Here is a 19,538-nt window from a genome sequence, read left to right as displayed (position 1 = left end):
AGCCATGTACACACTCTTATAAAAAAAATGTATTTTAATATAGTTATATATGAGAATGACATAAAGCCACTATTTCACAAACCAGAGTATTAATCAACAGCAGTTATTATTCCTAGAGCCTTATCATTTACAAATGAATAAAAAACATCTTTAACTTATGTTCCATTCCAAGAAAGAAAATCAAAGAGCAGTCAATAGAAATAAAAATAAATACATGCAGGAAATTTTTAAAATTACAATTAACAGTTTAAAAGTACTTGACAGTGTCCTTTTAAAAAAGAAAAATGTATAGATAGTTGTAAAATACACATTAGTGGAGTTCAGAAAAACAAAATGCACTACCAACATCATGCTATTATTATATGCAAACTCTATGCAGAGTAGTACTATATATACAATCCAGGCCACAGGGTAGAGATGGTCCCAAGGACACACTGTCAGTGCAAAGCTAAATGGAAGTATTAGAGGTTGAAAAGAACTACAAGGACAGAGAGCAGTAAAATAGTCAAATCCTGGAGGGTAAATTGGGTTAGAACATTCCTCTTTCACTTTCTGCCCCTATTGTCCTAACTTTACTTTTCTTCATTGAACTTCCCATTACATAGCATAACATGCATTTATTTATTTGAATCCCCAGTACCATCTCCAATACAAGAGCCATAAAATTACATTAATCTACATGCTAGCTACCTGGTGCCTAGAACAATGTCTAGACCAGCCTGACCAACATGGTGAAACCCCATCTCTACTAAAAATACACAAAAAATTAGCCGGGCGTGGTGGCATGCACCTGTAATCCCAGCTACTCAGGAGGCTGAGGCAGGAGAATCGCTTGAACCCAGGACACGGAGGTTGCAGTGAGCAGACTGTACCACCGCACTCCAGGCTGGGTACCAGAGCGAGACTGTCTCCAAAAAAAAAAAAAAAAAAAAAAAATAGTATGTAATTTAACAAGCTATCTTACACACCAAAATCTCTAAGATCAAATTCTTGTTTGGTCTAGTTATATGTAACTATCTCAGCACCCATTTATGATATTCAAAACGCTCAAGAGTTCAGTGTTTCAATACGGTCTCAAGACTGCCAGTCTTTCCGCTTCCATTATTTGTTTACATATTTCCAACTGTTCATAATAACTGATCACTAGCCCATCTGATTCTTTATAATTGGGTCCTTATCACATCCTGCACAGCCACTGGGTTTTCTCTAGCATCCTTGTCCTTTCTGAAGGGCAGGGGTGCTTTGCTTATCATTTCAATCTGGTTAAAATTTTTTTTTCTTAATCAGCTGACTTTCAGATTCACCAATCCATTTTTATACACACCAACTGTATTTTTCCTTTCAAAGTCCATTTTGATGTCACTTTATGATAAAAACCTACAGAATCCGGATACAGTATATGCTCTAAGATCTTCAACCTAGTTTTCAAGTCATTACTCCAAACCTATTTTTCACACAAATTTCTTAGTAGTACCCTGTTCATACCCCCCGCCCACTTACTCGTTACTATTTCTTATCATTACCTCAAACATACCCTTAATGCATTAAAGATTTTCGACACCAAATTCAAAACACATACTCACCCCAGGAAATGAAGAAGCCGGTTTTATTTGGTACCTTCCAAATATCCTGCCAATAAGCAACAGGAATTTCTCCCGTATCTAGATATTCTTTGATTTAAATTCTATCAGCTCCTAACAACAGAACTCCTGTGCACATGGTTCACAATATCTATCTAATACTACACTGTCTTGAATTTTAAAAAACCTTAGACATTCAGTTCTACAAGACTAAGTGGCCTTCTCATACACGAAATTCACAAATTTGGTGGCTCATGCCTATAATTCCAGCATTTTTGGGAGGCTGAGGCAGGCATATAGCTTGAGGTCAGGAGTTTGAGACCAGCTTGGGCAACATGGCAAAACCCCATCTCTACAAAAAATACAAAAATTAGCCAGGAGTGGTGGTGTGTGCCTGTAGTCCCAGCTACTTGGGGAGGGTGAGGTAGGGAGGATCGCTTGAGCCTGGGAGGCAGAGGTTGCAGTGAGATGAGACTATGCCACTGCACTCCAGCCTGGACAACAAAGCGAGACCTTGTCTCAAAAACAAAACAAAACAACAATCCCTACCTGCCCCCCAGCAAAACAAACAAACAAAAAAACAAAAAAAGAAAAGAGAAAAAAAATATTATTCTCCAGAAACTAATTCACTTTCACCCAAGGAAGCGTATCTTTTCTCTTATAAATAAGTATGTATGTAAAACCCAATTTAAAACATACATTAGACATCTTAAATTTCGTTATCTAAATATTGAAAGCAGGTCATCTAAAATATCTGGAGATTGAGGGATATTCTATAAAACAGGCCTATACCCTTTAAAAATGTCAAGGTCATAAAAAACAGAAATAGTTCAAGAAAAGAGCAGTGATGAAAGTAATCTGTGATCCTCAATTTGACAATGGACCCCCAAAATCAATCTCCCTTTCTCTTTCTTATAATCAGTGAGGTAAGTAGCAAAGTTTGAATAAAGTTGGCTGTTTGATTAGTGGTTTATCAGTGTTAATTTCCTGACTTTAGTAATTGTGGTTTTATATGAAAACATATACTTACTGTCAACAAACATATACTTACTGTCAACAAACGTACACTAATGTATTTGAGTAAGGGACATCATGCCTGCAACTTCCATTTTTTTTTTGAGACAGGGTATCACTCTGTTGCCCAGGCTGGAGTGCAGTGACGCAATCTTGGCTCACTGCAATCTCTGCTTCCTGGGTTCAAGCGATTCTCCTGCCTCAGCCTCATGAGTAGCTGGGATTACAGGTGCGCACCACCATGCCTGGCTTGATTTTTGTATTTTTTTAGTAGAGACAGGGTTTCACCATGTTGGCTAGACTGGTCTCAAACTCCTGACCTCAAGTGATCCGCCCACCTTGGCCTCCAAAAGTGCTGAGATTACAGAGGTGAGCCACCACGCTGGCCCACCTGCAACCTCCTTTCAAAAGTAAGCCCAAATAGTGTTGTGGATGAGGGGAAGAAGACAGGGAGAGAGAATCATACAGCCAATGTGACAAAAGTGGCAACATCTGGAAAACGTGGGTGAAGGGTATAGTTTTGCAATTTTCCCATTACTTTCAAATTATCCCAGAAATAGTTAAAAACACACACACAAACAGATTATCATATTCATACTTCTGCTGCCGGTAGTCTAAAAGCAGTTATCTTCTGCACCAAAAGTATTAAAGAGATAAGGTCTTTTCATTTCATCATTCAGTCCCCACTACCATTCATGACTGTTTAATCACTATCTGCCTAAGAGTGTATATAGGACATGTAGATCAGTACTATAATTTCACAGATGAGGTCACTATGGTCCAATGGTCCAAAAGGTATGGGACAAGCAGCTAGTCAGCCAAGACCCTTAGGCCAGAGCTTATCTCACATGACAGTGTGCCAATCTTCTGTGCTATTTACATCTTTCATGTTCATTCATGAGAACTTTAAAATAAAGGCAAACACAATTTTATTAGTAGAAATAACATGACTTTACAGGTTTTCATAATTTCTGAGAAGTCTGTTTTAGAATCCTTCCCTATTAAGTATCACAAGTCAAAGAGTATTAAAAAATACAGTTGTCTTTCAGTATGCATGGGGGATTGGTTCCAGGACGCACACAAAATACCAAAAATCTGTGGAAGCTGAACTCCAGCAGTTTGGGCCTATGTCACCTATGGATATGAACGGCAAGACCTCCGTATCTACAGGTTCCGCCTCCTAACCAAGGATGCAGAATCTGTGGAGATAAGGCAGGTCCTCTGCGGGGCAGGGGGTAGTGGGAGAGACTGTAAGTGAAATAACCACAAAATAATTAAATCTATCTAGCCTTCATTTTTCATTGTTTTCTACCCTCTGGGATTGGAAAGACAGCTACTCAATCTATCAGGCCTGTATATTCTTCTAAGAATAGAGATTCCTGACCCTTACTTAAAACATACATAATTACTCCTTCTGGATAAATTAAAAAAAAAAAAATCTACCTGAAGGATATTCTGATATAAGAGTATGGGGACTAATTAATTAGAATAAAAATAATTTAATGTTTCATTTTACAACAGATTTTCAACTACTAATTGCAAATAAAAATGAAAATAAGTACGCCCCACGCGGTGGCTCAGGTCTGTAATCCCAGCACTTTGGGAGGCGGAGGTGGGCGGATCACTTCAGGTTGAGTTCAAGACCAGCCTGGCCAACGTGGTGAAACCCCGTCTCCACTATATATATATATATATATATATATATATATATATATAAAAATTAGCTGGGTGTGGTGGCGTACGCCTGTAGTCCCAGCTACTTGGGAGGCTGAGACAGGAGAATTGCTTGCACCCAGGAGGCAAAGGTTACAGTGAGCAGAGACTACACCACTGCACTCTAGCTTGGGCAACAGAGCAAGACTCTGTCTAAAATAAGGGGGGGGCGTTCCTGAAAAGGATACAACTACACATAGGCTACTAGGTAAGAGTTTATTTCAGAAGCCAAGGCTCTGGAAATCACAATAAATGGAAAGATGATAGCTGCAGTAGCCAAAGAATCAAAGATACAGGAGTAGCTGGGAACGTCTAAAATGAGGACAGAGTATTGTATAGCATTTAGCTCCTTCTACTCCAAAAAGAGGACAACTTAGTACTTTTAGTTCAGTATTTTCTGATTACTTTTCAAAACTATATGCATGTTGCTTGGCTTTAGTGGGAAAACTTAAAAGTAAAGTGGGGGAAGACGGAACAGTGCTTCTCAATATGCACACCAATCACCCAGGGATCTTGAAATGTTTCTAAATCCCCACAGTTGGTACTACATGCTAGTCCTTAAACGTCCATGGCATATAGTAATTAACTATTTTGTTGAAAAAGAAAAAAGGCAACTATCTGTGAGCCTAGCTCACATTGTTATCTGCACATTAATATGGTCGTGTATACAATAACTTTTTAAAAGGTAGCTACCATTTGCTGAAGATTTTGTGTTGGATACTGTGATATGCAAATTTTGTGTAAAATGCTGTATTGTGTTGTAGCCTCCAAAAAGTCAAGTTTTTATAAATGTTGTAAGCCATCCAACTGAGGACAAAAACTTTTTCTATTATGTGGCTCAAAGTTCTTCCAGCTTCTATCCCATTACTTAACTGGCTAAGACTTTGGATTCAGACTTGGGAAATCAGGCGGCAAACGGGACAACAGTCCCCCACCAAATACATATTCAAGTTTTAACCCCCTATACCTGTGACTGTGACGTTCTTTGGGGAAAGTGTCTTTGACTAGTGTCCTTATAAGAAATGGAAAATTTAGAGATGCATGGGGAGAATGCCATGTGATGACGGACACTGATACTGGAGTGACGTATCTATAAGCCAAGGAACATCAAAGATGGCCAGCAACTACCACCAAAACCTAGGAAGAGACAGAAAGGGTTGTCCCCTAGATCCTTTGGAGCATGGTCATGCTGACATCTTGATTTCAGATGTACAGTCTTTAGAACTGAGTTGAATAAATTTCTATTGTTTGAAGCCACCTAGTTGTAGTCATTTGTTACAGCAGTCCTAGGAAACTAATACAAATGTCACTTTGTTTTCTTTAATTCAAGAAAATCAATCATATATTAGCTGGAATTTTTTTAATTTTTTTTTTAAAGAGACAGAGTATGGCTCTGCCACCCAGGCTGGAGTGCAGTTGCACGATGTTGGCTCACTGCAACCTCTGTCTCTGGGTTCCAGCAACTCTCCTGCCTCAGCCTCCAGATAGCTGCAACCACAGGCGCATGCTGTCATGCCCAGGTAATTGTTTTGTATTTTAGTGGAGATGGGGTTTCATCATGTTGCCCAGGCTGGTATCGAACTCCTGAGCTCAGGCAATCCACTTGTCTTGGCCTCCCAACGTGCTAGGATTAAAAGTGTGAGCTACCGTGCCCAGCCTAGCTGGAATACTTAATGTCATATACATTTAATATAGTTCATGTACACAGAGTGAATGCTAAAATAAAAATATAAAACAAGGTACAGATAGGTAACATTTCTTTCCAGATTAATATATAAATGACTCAAATCTATGGGGCAATTTCATTTTTTTCCCTTCAGAATTTAAAATTTTTTGTGTGTCTATCGCATTTAAAGTATAAATCGTTTTTTATGTTTCTGAAATTGGCAGGTGGTTGCACTATTATTTTATGATACATCATTTGTAACACTGCTGTATGAGAATGCTATCCTCTTAACAGCCTATGAGGCAGACATACCGCCATTTTACTTGTGAGACAACAGCTTAGAGAAGCTAAATAACTTATCCAAGAAAGCACAGCTAATAATTAGGCTGAATTTCTGTTTACCATTATGTCTAAAAATTTCATGTAAAGTTGTCAGTCATACTCTGCTATGCTTCCTGGAAAATGTTTACTCTCACATGCCATTCATAAGTCTGCAAAATGACTGAAGCTACATGAGGTATACACTGAATAAAATTTTAATACTTATTATTAATTACACATTTGCCATATAAAGACAAAAAAATTTTATTGGAGGAAAGACTAAGACTACAATGAGTTTAAAAAACCAAAGTAGGCATATATAAAAGTATAATCTTCCACATCATTTTAATAGGCTAATATAAAAATATAAACATGTCAAACGTACTACCTTAAAATTGTTAATTTTATGACAATATGCAAAACAACAGTAGATGCAAATGACAAGTGCTCTAAAATATAAAATAAAAATCTGTTGTTTCCATTTCTATTGCTTGTGATTCTTTTCTATAAGCAATTTAAAAAAATCTTACCTTTTATTATAGTCTCTACTGGTTAAACTTAAAAAAATAAAGCGCAGACTATCACCATAGAAGGTATTTAATAATCTTCCCTCATTCATCAAGGAGCATTTAAACAGACTAAGTGATAACATACTTAGTTAACATAACATACAGTCTTCAGACTAGTTATGACATCATTTCAATCAATAACCCACCCTGTCAATTTCCATTACACTATCAAAAGGGGGTAATGTTATATAGTTTCAAAAATTGCCTCATTTTTTATCTTTAGTGAAAACTACCTCTCTTGTGACTGATGGACATGAGAACATTTTTAAAAACTTACCCTTAACCCCGCAAAAGACAGTAGTAGTGGGGTGAGTTTGAGTAGCCTAATAGGAACCTGTTGGTTTTTCCCTGAATATGTCATATAACCCTGTCAGATTTGGCCTAAATTCTTTTCTTTGTTACATTTGGTAACAAGTTAATAAACGAGCAAGCCATATCTGAATTTCCTTTTAAATATTCCAGCTGAGATTTCAAGGCCAGTTGCCTTTCTAATTGGAGTGAAGAAAAATTATAGGAGCTGGGATTGTTTTCCTTAAACCATAATTACTAAGGATTTATGCAATCCTAAAGCTTGCTTCAAAAGTTATGAATACTGGAATAAATTCTGATCCTACACAAACATTATGGGTACATTTATTATCTCTCTTGATGGGGTCATTGTGGTGGTGGGAAGAAGGCTGAAGAACTGGGAAGGTAAAAAACAAACACACACACACACACACAAAACAAAAACTCCACACAACTGACTGTCAAAACTTTGTTTTCATAGTGCAATGTTCTAAAGAGCATGATCCTGGCACACTGAACAAAGAAAACACTGATTGAGAACAGCCAAATAATGCTTTAATATAGTAATCTATGTAGGATACCAAGTATTTTTTAAAAAGGAAGTGTCCTTACTTAATAATAAATTCATCAATAAAACAAATAAACAAAACCGCTTGAATTCAATTACCCAAACATTCAGTGAAATCTGAGTATTTTTAGTTGTAGAAAAAGGCCTGGGCTTTCTTGTTTCTAATTTAGTGGAGAAAATAAACCTAGAAACAATTCTATTGTAATCCAATGTATGCTAACTTTGGTTCAAAAAACCCATAAAGGAAAATAATTCCAATGAAATCACTATGTTTCTATAGAATTATTAAATGAAGTGAAATAAGACAAGAACATTAAAATCATTATACTGTAACTGCTGTTTTTGTCTGTATTTACCACAAAGCTACAAACGCGATGACAGTGAATAAGGATGGTGTTTCTTCTCCTAGTCAAGCAGAGGCTGGCTTCAATATTGTATTGAACATAGGTATTCAATATTGAATTAATAAGTAAAAATTTTAATCACATAAAAATTCTAAGAAGGAGTCTAATAAAACTACAGAAAAGATAAAATAGCAATTACTTTCAGTAATTAGAAATAAAAACTTGCTATTTATATCCTATTTACAGTATTTTTAAATATTACAAATAAGATTTTTTTTTTTTTTTCTTTTTTTTGAGACAGGGTCTCGGATCTGTCCTGCCCAGGTTGGAATGCAGTGGCACAACGTTGGCTTACTGCAACCTCCATCTCCTGGGCTCAAGCAATCCTCCCACTTCAGCTTCTCAAGTGACATGGACTACAGGCACATGCCACCACACCCAGATAATTTTTGTAATTTTATTAGGCTGGTCTCAAACTCCTGAGCTCAAGCAATCCCCCTGCCTCAGCCTGCCAAAATGCTGGGACTATAGGTGTGAGCCACTGTACCTAAGATTCTTATCTGATCAGTTTTAACTTAAAATTAGTAATGAAATATTTATAAGACCCTTAAAATAGCATTTAATTTGGATTGAAGATCAATTATTAGCAAGCGAAAAACCACAAAGAAGCCAATACACTGACATTTGAACTCACTTTTTCCACAAAGTCACAACAGGTTAAATTATATTTTACTACAATTTTATAAAAAGTTTACAAAGATGTGAAACATAGGAAACATGGTCCTTTTAATTTATTCAGATAGGTATTAGAAATAAAAGCATCCTGGGCTGGGCATGGTGGCTCACGAGGTCAGGAGATCGAGACCATCCTGGCTAACATGGTGAGATCCGTCTCTACTAAAAAATACAAAAAATTAGCCGGGTGTGGTGGCGGGCACCTGTAGTCCCAGCTACTCGTGAGGCTGAGGCAGGAGAATGGCATGAACCCGGGAGGCAGAGGTTGCAGTGAGCCAAAATCACACCATTGCACTCCAGCCTGGGGGACAGAGAAAGACTTTGTCTCAAAAATAAATAAATAAAAAGAAAAGCATCCTTTGAGAAGCAGTACAACATTTGGAGTAAGCCAGATAAATGTGGCCTCAAAATTTTGGCTCTGCCTCTTACTAACTTCATGAATATATGTCATGTAATTTCTTTGAGAATAAAGTGTGTTTGTGTGCATATGTGTATGTGTGGTGTGAAACAAGTCAAAGTTCATTCCCCCTCATTTGGATATTCAACTACTCCTGCCCAAGTCACTGAAACACCCATTCTTCTCATATAAGCTGCAGTAGCAACTTGGTCATTACGGATCTAAATGAGTAGGTCTATTTCTGGATGCACTACTCTGTTCCGCTGTTCTATTTATTTATCCTTGTGCCAACAGTTTTAGTTATTGTAGCCTTCTAAGTTCTGGTATCTGGCAGTATTAAGTTTTCTAACTTTGCTTTTCAAAATTGTCTTCACTACTTTTGCTTCTGCTTTTCCATTTTCATTTTTTGCATCAGCTTATCATTTTTTTTTAAACCTAATTTTATTGATAGCACTCAATGTTTAGATCAACTAGAAGAAAGCTGGTATCTTTATAATAGGGAGTCTTTCAACCTAAAATACGGTATATCCTTCCATTTATTTAAGTCATCTGTAACTTCCGTCAGCATTTTATAGTTTATAATGTAAAAGATCTTGCCCTTCTTCCACTGGATCCATTCCTAGGTATATCGCAACAAAACAACTCCAGTGAAAATATTCTCTACATATAAGAAACAATTTTTCAATGCCATTCCAAGAGATATATGCTACTTTCATTTTTATGTTATTTGGCTAACACTGCAAATCTCTCATGAAGCACATCTGCCTGTATTTTAAAGGATACTTTTTGATCCTTAGGGTGCATTATAAGCATGGTGGAATGGTGTAAATTACAGGTGAATTCTTGGTAGATTAAAAGAATTTTTTATTTGATTTTTTGAGACGGAGTCTCGCTCTGTTGCCCAGGCTGGAGTGCAATGGCGTGATCTCGGCTCACTGCAAGCTCTGCCTCCCAGGTTCACACCATTCCCCTGCCTCAGCCTCCCAAGTAGCTGGGACTACAGGCGCCAGCCACCACGCCTGGCTAATTTTTTGTATTTTTAGTAGAGATGGGGTTTCACCATTCACAGGATGGTCTCGATCTCCTGACCTTGTGACCCACCCGCCTCGGCCTTCCAAAGTGCTGGGATTATAGGCATGAGCCACCGTGCCCGGCCGATTAAAAGAATATTAAGAGTAACTACAAATTACTTCAAGTCAGTGTCTCCATGTGGAGGCTACTGAAAATTTCAGTGGGACGAACTATTTTTGTGCTGATTATGCAAAGTATAACATCTGGCTGCCAGACATTTAATGCCAATGGAATCCCCACAAGCATTGTAACGAGCAAAAACTGTTGCTGCACATTTGCAAACTGTTCACATCCTTCTGAAGTCTACTACTAGGCATTTTAAACAAGTGCCCCAAGTGATTCTGATGCCAAAACACAGAATCGGATCAAGTATTTTCTAGTCTTAAGTTTGTGATTATCTTAACTAAGTAAATTAACTGGTGAAAACTTTCTCAGAAGTTAGAACCACAATGTCACTGATGTTATTAAAGGATAATAAATAAAAAATTAGTAACCCAAAAGAAGTACAACCAAGATGAAGACATTTTTATACAGAAAACCAAACATCACAAATTCTTCCATACAACTAGTAATATAATTTCTCCATAACATATTTCCTACTCATCAGCAAATAAATTACTTCTAGGTCTACCAAAGGGTTGTAGCTGCTTTTCAATTTATATTAACACGAGAACCTGTAAAATTCTGTTGAGAGTAGAATCTTATAGAATTCTGCTCTATACACAGTCCCTAAATTGCCTGCCTTAGATTAACAAGTATTCTTATTTCAAATAAGAAGTAGTACAAATATAACATGTGCTTAGACAAGTATTTTTATCTAAATCTCAAGAATAACTAAACTGAGAAAGGAATCTAAAAAGCTGGTAATCCTATACATACTTTAACCAAAGAAAAGCTTAATTTATACCATCATAATGAGGTAATCATTAGATTCTGAGAGGCTAATTAGAATAAGTTATTTATATACTTCATAAAATTGTTCAGTTCCCTATAGAATAACATAATGGAAAAAGGAAGAATAGTATCAGGAGTCAGAATTGGATGCTTAGCCTTAATTCTGTTATTTACTGGTTTGGGAAAGTCTCTTAATCAATTGATCTTTAATTTCTTCATCTTTAATGAACAAACCACTCTGACAGTCTATGCCAACAATTAGGATGAAATGAAATAATGAATATGAAGGTGCTTTAAAAAAAAACTATCAAATGCTATTCAGTTACAGAGAACTGTAATTGACAAAGGATAACAGTATTTTCAGTGAATGCTTCAAATAATTCATACTGTTTTCTGCTTTCATTAATGATTATATGTGAAACTCAGAAAAATGGCAGGTGACCTTACTAATTTTACTTCTCTGAATATTTTATTATAAGAGAAGCACAGGACTACGTCTGCCAAAGGCCAGCAATTATAACAGAATGATTCTAAAAATTTACAATATCTTGCCTGTTACTAAAATTTTCTGTAATTGGAAGAAAAGACAGGTTATGAAATTTTATTATCCACAGCAAACTAAAGCACAGCCATTTACTTGCTGAATACATGACATTCTTCAGACTAGATAGTCCCCTTTCTTTTTTATTTTTATTTATTTATTTCTGAGATGGAGTCTTGCTCTGTCGCCCAGGCTGGAGTGCAGTGGCGCCATCTTGGCTCACTGCAAGCTCTGCCTCCTGGGTTCACGCCATTCTCTTGCCTCAGCCTCCCCAGCAGCTGGGACTACAGGTGCACGCTGCCATGCCTGGCTACTTTTTTTGTATTTTTTTTAGTAGAGACGGGGTTTCACTGTGTTAGCCAGGATGGTCTTGATCTCCTGACCTCATGATCCTGCCGCCTCAGCCTCCCAAAGTGCTGGGATTACAGGCATGAGCCACCGCCCCTGACGATAGTCCCCTTTAAATACATTTTACTGAGTTCAAAGCCCACGTTACACTTTAGCATCCTTTTTTCTTAAGGAAAAAATAGCCAGTTCAAAAATGAAGAGGTACAGGGCAAGAAGCCATTAGTTTGTCAAAACCTAAGTTACATAACAAAAATACGAACACTGCTTTATACCTAATAAGTTCCACATCAATCAAATTACTATGAGCATAAAGATTGGAGTTAAAAAAATTATCAATACTGTATTTTAAAAGTTTATTAGAAGAAAAAGAAGGAAAACAAGGAACTAGCTCCAGGTAGAAAAATAAGGCAATACTAGAAATAGTTAATGTTCTTCATAAGGAGTGAAGTATCTCAAAAAAAAAAAAAAAAAAAAATGTTGACTTCTATCCTAGACAATGATGTATAAAACAACTGTAGGTAGACTGCCCCCCTCCTATAGATTAATACAACATGAGAAAATAACTCAATATTTAATATTGAACCTGAAGCCCAGAATTTTATATTGTTCTTTGCATTTCAGGGTAAAAACTAATCTCAAAATTATTCTCTCTCCAAGTTGTTGTCAACATGAAAACCAATATAAAGGGGCTCCAAGGGGCCAAAGAAGGTGTAATTTTAGAATCAAAAATAGATATAAAATTGATGTCTTACACTGCAATGAACTGAAACATACCAATTATCCCCAATATCAACCCATTTGTAGATAACAATGAGAATAAAAACACGAGTCACCTTTAAAGGTTGCTGGGCATCAAAGTTATTCTGAAAGTAAAGGAAAGAATCATGCATTCTTCTGACTCTTACATAAACTATCTTTCAGGGTAACGGATGAGGGATAGTTGTTATTCTTTACAGAAAAGTTCCAGATAATAAATGAATAAAGAATGACACAATTAACACATCACCATTTTGCAACCTCTGGAAAAAAAAAGATGATCAAAGGCTGCCAAAACCATTAGGTGGATCAGGCTGGTCATCTCACAATGGAGACAACCAGACACGTGTCTCCTGATACGGTACAACAAAAAGTAACAGAACCCCATGTTGTCAAAATAAACCAGCCAACTCATAAACTATCTGACCAAGCCTCTAGATCAAATTCCAGTTTACAGGAAAGAGATATAGGAACATTTTAAATACCACCATGGGGAAGCAATCAGCAAAGTCAAGAGTGTGGGAAAACCAATAGGACAAAGTTTCTTCATCAAATAAATGGAAAGGGGAAAAAAAGATGAAGAAAAAACAATTACACATTAAGACATATCAAACAAACGCAATGTATGAACCTTATTTTGACTGTGATTCAAACGGAATAATTGTTAAAGACATTTAAGTCAATTAAGGAGATTAGAGTTAATAAGAAATTTTAAAAATATATGATATACTGTAGTTATTGTTTTAGAAATAGAACCTCAGATATCACACAATAAAAAATGGAAGAATAAAATTATTTTTTCATGCGTCTAACTTTATTAGAATAAGCAACAGAGTTGCAAATTTGAACAAGTGTTTTAGATTTTAATGAAAAAATCAACACCCCAGAACTATGCACTGAAATTCTTACACTTCAATCAAAAAGTGATTACTAGTCATCCTGCTAAAAATCCATGTGTTGGTTACGTGCCTATCTTAAAAAATGAAAAAAAAATTTTTTTTGGAAGACAGCAGAGAATGTTGCTACTGGGCATTTTCTGTGAATCTCAAATAACTAACACTAACAAAGGAACATACTTTGGGGATGCAGATCTCAAGCTTTACATGTAACTGTAATGGTTCTAACATTCACATCTTAAAATCTCCCAGGAAAATAACCTGGAATTAATTCCAACCAATTCTAATGAGAATTGAGAGAACTTATCTCTATCTTATGATTTCATATTCTTGATATGTGAGATCAGTAAAATTACTTAAAAATATGCAAATTCCATTTCCATAGGTCTTTTATACCATCAGCCTTGAGACTTGCTTCATAAATAAATTCACTTCATGGGTACATAATTAAAATACTTTTTTTATTGGACAGCATGAAAGTCTTGCATCATGATCCATTCATAGGGAGGTGCAGAGTAGATTATTTCCATGAATAGTATGCAAAGAGAACATTTATGAAATCCTTCAAGTTATTTTCAACCTGGTATGGGTCTATTCGTTGCTAACAATGTTGCCAGTCATACTACCACTAAAGCTATGGGAAATTGGGGGTCACAAAAAGAAAATAACACAGATAATTACTAATTTCAATCAGAGGTGTATTAAAACAGCATATTTCAAGCTGAAGCTATGTTAGTCTACAACGCAGAACTGCTGGCCCAGTGGTGATTATTTCCCACAATTGACCAGAATTCCTTCCCTAAGCATCTATTAGGCTGGTTTCTTTACAACCTAAAGAAAGAGAAGCACATATCTAGACTGCTCTTCAATCACAGAGACATCTAAAAAGTCACTTATATCCGATTTCTAAGCAAGCTATGTAGAACCTATTTACTGCCATTTATACAGGCACTAAAGCACAACACAGCAGTAAGAGCTGAACAAGAATCTGATTTGAAACTTACCTATGAAAAGATGACAGGACATGACAAATAAAATCTTAACAATAAAACAGAAAACTATTATGATAGATCTAATCTTAGGTTTATTATGTTCCAAATTTTTGTGTCCATTTCATAGGCATGTCTTATGAAGGGGGGATGCCTGAGCAGTAATAACAGAAATCAGGAGCTGAGCAGCTCCTGCGACTAAGAATAGATGATAAATGAAGAACGGTATTAGGCTAAAGACTGGTAAATCTACACATCCAGTGCTGCAAAGTGGATCTTAGCACTCCATCTGAATACATTAATTGGTTGTATATGTTCAGTATCCCCCAAAATCCTCAAATGAGCAAGGGCCCAGAATTTGGGGTGGAGGACCAGAGTCTTTAAAAAAGAAATCTAGTCCACTATGTGTGCAATAATGTAAATCAAAATGAACAGTGCAACAGATACCTTTGTTACATGGACATTTATTGTATTAACAAGTTTTTTTTTTTTTTTTAATAGCTATACCCATGTTAATTGGAGGGGGTGGTCAAACATGATCACTAACTTACAGTACATCTGCTTACAGTAGCAACATTACTTTTTAAAACACAAGCTGATTTAAATCTTTCCAAATACGTAAAAGCTGTCAATAGAATCCCTCAGTTTCAGCTGAATAACTAGAATTATAAAAATTCAAAATAAAGTTTAAAAAATAATTTCTTTGACAAGATAGGGATTCATACACAGCCTCTGATGTCCAAAGCCCTTCAAAACGTATTATCTGCATGGATAAATACTTCCTGGGGAAGGAAAAAAGGTAACCACCAATTTAATTATTTGGGGGTGGGAACAATTTTAATATACAAATATAAACAAAGTTCTCAATGCTCCAACTTCAGGGGTACAACAAGCCTAAAACATTTTTAACATATCCAAAAGAGAAGTATATGGCCTAAGCCCATAAGCTTCCTTAAGTGACAAATATACTAAATTCAAATTCACTGAAATAATTCTCTGGTAAAATGGCCAGGCATTGAAAGACCAAAGCAAAAACCAGTGTACTAACCTAGTTCAGTAGCTATGTAACTAATGTTTTTCTTATGGTGTGCAAATCTTTTGAGAGTGAAATTTCTCTTTCACTATTATGTTTAAATAGTTGACTTTTCAGATGCTCTAAAACACACAAATCAAAAGCACAGACAAGAAAAAACACACCATTATATTTCATAAAAGAAACATAAGAAACAATGGGGGGGGGTCTTTACCTTATTGTACATTAGACCCTCACTTTTAATTTTCATGAAAGGAGAACTTTTTCAAAAGACTAATATCTAAAAGCAAAAGCAATTTGGCATGTTTTATCCAACATTAAATATTTTACATATATTATAAACACACACACAAACACACATACATGTATACATACAAATAAAAAGGGTTTTGGTTTTTTTTTTACCTAAATGCAAACTGGATGAGGATCCATGTGATGAAAGTGATGGCGGTGGCGTAAGTGAATGTCCTGGAGTTTGGCTTGGCAGAGGCATGCCTATTGGACTTGGAGAGGAGGAAAATCCCAGACTATTGTAAAATGGTTGCCCTATGGGTGCTAGGCTGCTACTAGATCTTTTGTACAAGTCAGAGCTAGTAGATAGAGACTCTCTCCTTGTGGCACTACTACTTGCAGAACTGCCAACTGAAGAAGAAATAAAAAAAACCCTAATTACATACAGTGTTAACTGAATAAAACCTATCCCCAACTCTCGCTGGGCAATAACAGAAGTGATCACAATAATTATTTTTAGAAACATTTTGGAGAAGATAATTACTGTGATAACTATATATACTAACTTATTAATCATAAAAGGGTATAAATGCACCCCAATAAAGAACCAAATACTTAACAGAGCAGTCATATGTTTCATTATTTCACACATATTTACCACTGACACACCTGATTACTGTGCTTTAATACCCTGGTATGATTTATAAACCCTAGAATTGCAAGTTGTCTGCATTAGGACATGCTAGAGATTAAATTCCATTAAGTTTAAATTCTGGTAGTATCCTCATCTCTGGAACCTGCTTCTTAGACGTTAACTCAATGCCAAGAAAAGATTATATGAATAAATAAAATATTAGTACATTTCCTTCACCATTCATATGTAATTTGTCGTCTAGCTGTGTTCAAAACACAGCCCTTTAAGTCCATATTGGCCCGAATATTGATCAGTTGTGAAATACAGAGAGCAGCTAACTCAACAGTATTTTTCATACTACACATTCTCCCTTGTTCTCCAACTACATTACAAAATAACTCAACTTTTAGAAAATTAATAGCACTCATTGTTATCAAACCAAAGACATGCTTTCACTTATCCCACAGGACTCTTCTACTCCTAAGATGCTAGTACTGCCTCCTGAGCCCCTTACTCAAGGCTGATCAGGTTTTTGTCATTAGACAATACACAATTTCTCTTACTTCACATCCCTTAGTACACTGCATACCGAATTTTTACTTAATACCAAATGTAATTATTATCCTTCTAATCCTTTTTCCTTTTATAGTGCAGAAAATAAAGGCCATGTAGGTCCTGGTGAGCTATACATGCTTAGAAAAGCTAATCAAGATCTGGCAGTTAATCAACACCTGTCTGGATAATCAAATTCCACTGCATGCATCTCTAAGGGCTGTCCAAAACTCTCAGTTCTCAAGTCTCATTTAAAGCTCATATATTCAAGTATGTTTCCTTCCTATTTCTAAGCACTAGCCTCTTTTAACTGAATAACTTTTACATCTAAGAAAATTTCAAACCACATTTCTGAACCTGCCAAATACATTTTTAAATGACAAGCTCTATATTCGGACCAATATGGCAATGCTTTCCAAGGAATCTGTAAGTTTCTATTAAATCTTATTTAACCACAAGTCATATATAAGTAGGTCATACAGGGTATAAAGAAAAAAATTAAGGAGTGTACATCATGGGTAGACCAAGGTAAGAGTATAATACAGACAGAAAACTTAATTACGTTGGTTTTGCCACATTCAAAATTCTATAGAGGGGTAAAAAAAAACACACAAAAACACAGGCTTATGCTACCACATTAGGCAAAAGATTATAATGCTATTCAACCTTTTATACCAGCCAATGCAGTTTCTGAGACTGACCATGTTTGGTTGAAAATTTTACATTTTAAGATATCATAGTAAGAAAATACTAGAGGTGTCTATATGCATTTTTATTGCAAAAATGTATTATAAGCACATGTAATAAAACAGCTATTTTTGAGTTGGTTTTGGCATAACTGGCAATGTATGCTACATTAACTATGCTAATTTAAAAGGACACTGTCAAAGTGATTTTTCTAAAATATGGCTACATTTTAAATTCCTATTTATTTCAGAAAACAATTTGACAATGAAAAAGACAACAGCTCTCTAATGAGAGCAGCATTATTCCCCTGACAAATAATCCAATAAACCAGTTTTGACATATGCAATATTATTTTCCTCCAAAAAGGAAAAGCCAAGCCAAACATTTAAAAATAATTCAGAAATAACCTTAAACATAAAGAAGCTGGCTCTTTAAGTTTTACTATATGCCTAAATTATCTCCAACAGTATGACTATGAGATATGAAACAAAGTGTACCTAAAATATCTAAGAGGGTAGACGGATTGCTAATCATTCATTGACTGTGAAAAAAAAGGCTAAATTATAAACTTTCAATTGTAACAACTCTTTAAAAAAATAACAGGTCATAGAAAAGATGATTTAAATTATATGTTACGACATTTAGGCTTCTTGGCCAACTGTATCATAAAATGGGGTATTTAACACTGTTAAACATTAATAATTTCATCATAGAGGTAAGAGAATGATTGTGTATGTTACTTATATATGTGCATACAGGCACACAACCACATTATGTTTTAGAGTTCATATAAAAGTATGTAATTGCCATAATGTGAAAAGGCAGTGGGCAAAGCTGTAAGAGTCCATATGCATAGCACTTGAATAAACTCCCACAAAATGCCCAAGAGAAGGGAGATGATGGACTCTTTACTGGCATTCAGGGGTGGCAATCACTAATGCTCTCTAAAGCAAGGTAAAATGAAGCTCTTACAGATTGGAGTCAGAATTGAGTAAGCCATGCTTGTAAATAACTGAGGCGTGAAGGTTAGTTTTGGGGAAACGGCATCTGTAGGGGACAAAATGTTCATGTCAATTCTTGAAAGGGGGAAAGAGCCTTACCTAAGAAACAAATGGAAATTTGAAAGAACTGAGTAGGAGCCTAGAAATCTGTACCAGACCATCAGTGACATAGTACGTGAGAAAGGAAACATGGGGTTTAATCAATGCTCTCTTTTTTCTGAATTATTTAGGGCCTACAATTTATAATTTAGAAACTATTTCCACAAGTTTTTTATGTTACTTGTTCTTCCAGTTTTCCTCAGAATATTTAGGATTCTTTGAAGAAAATGTCCCAATTGCGTTAGAAACAAGGAATGAGTCCTATGGGAGTGCGTGAGGTGGACAAAGAGATACACAACTCCAAAAGCAATGAAAAAACTCAAGTACAAAAATGAAAAGATTTAACAATCCCCATGTTCACTGGATTTTCCCTCAGAAATTCTTATGAGCAGCCTTTATATAATTTTGTGTCAGTCAAATATGACATTCACTTATTGTATTTCATGACAATAAATGAAGAAAGATTCTGCCATCTAAAAGTTTATGGCTGTTCTAGACCATCCTTCCTGTATATATGAATGATAAAAGTTCAGAAGACACTCCCTTAGAAAACTGGCAAGCATTGTTAATAATGCCTGGCATGTGTTAGTTCTGCCATTTTCCACACCAGA

The 19,538-nt window shown here is 35.8% G+C and overlaps 1 protein-coding gene across 6 annotated transcripts in view; it reads right to left on the bottom strand.

The window, feature by feature from the left end:
• PUM2 (pumilio RNA-binding family member 2) overlaps nucleotides 1-19,538 on the bottom strand; it is an 84,334-nt gene that overhangs the window by 15,732 nt on the left and 49,064 nt on the right. For 4 of the 6 annotated variants that reach the window (XM_011971406.1, XM_011971407.1, XM_011971410.1 and 1 more), the window contains one exon: nucleotides 16,129-16,365. The exons of the other annotated variants lie outside the window; for them this stretch is intronic. In XM_011971406.1, the coding sequence (XP_011826796.1) occupies nucleotides 16,129-16,365 (237 nt within the window). The remainder of the gene's footprint in view (nucleotides 1-16,128; nucleotides 16,366-19,538) is intronic. 6 annotated transcript variants of the gene reach the window in all.

Source organism: Mandrillus leucophaeus, unplaced genomic scaffold (genome assembly GCF_000951045.1).
Source record: "Mandrillus leucophaeus isolate KB7577 unplaced genomic scaffold, Mleu.le_1.0 Scaffold122, whole genome shotgun sequence".
In the NCBI taxonomy this organism is placed as follows: domain Eukaryota; kingdom Metazoa; phylum Chordata; class Mammalia; order Primates; family Cercopithecidae; genus Mandrillus; species Mandrillus leucophaeus.
The sequence above is the reverse complement of the archived record's forward strand: the minus strand, read 5'-3'. Positions and strand labels throughout refer to the sequence as shown.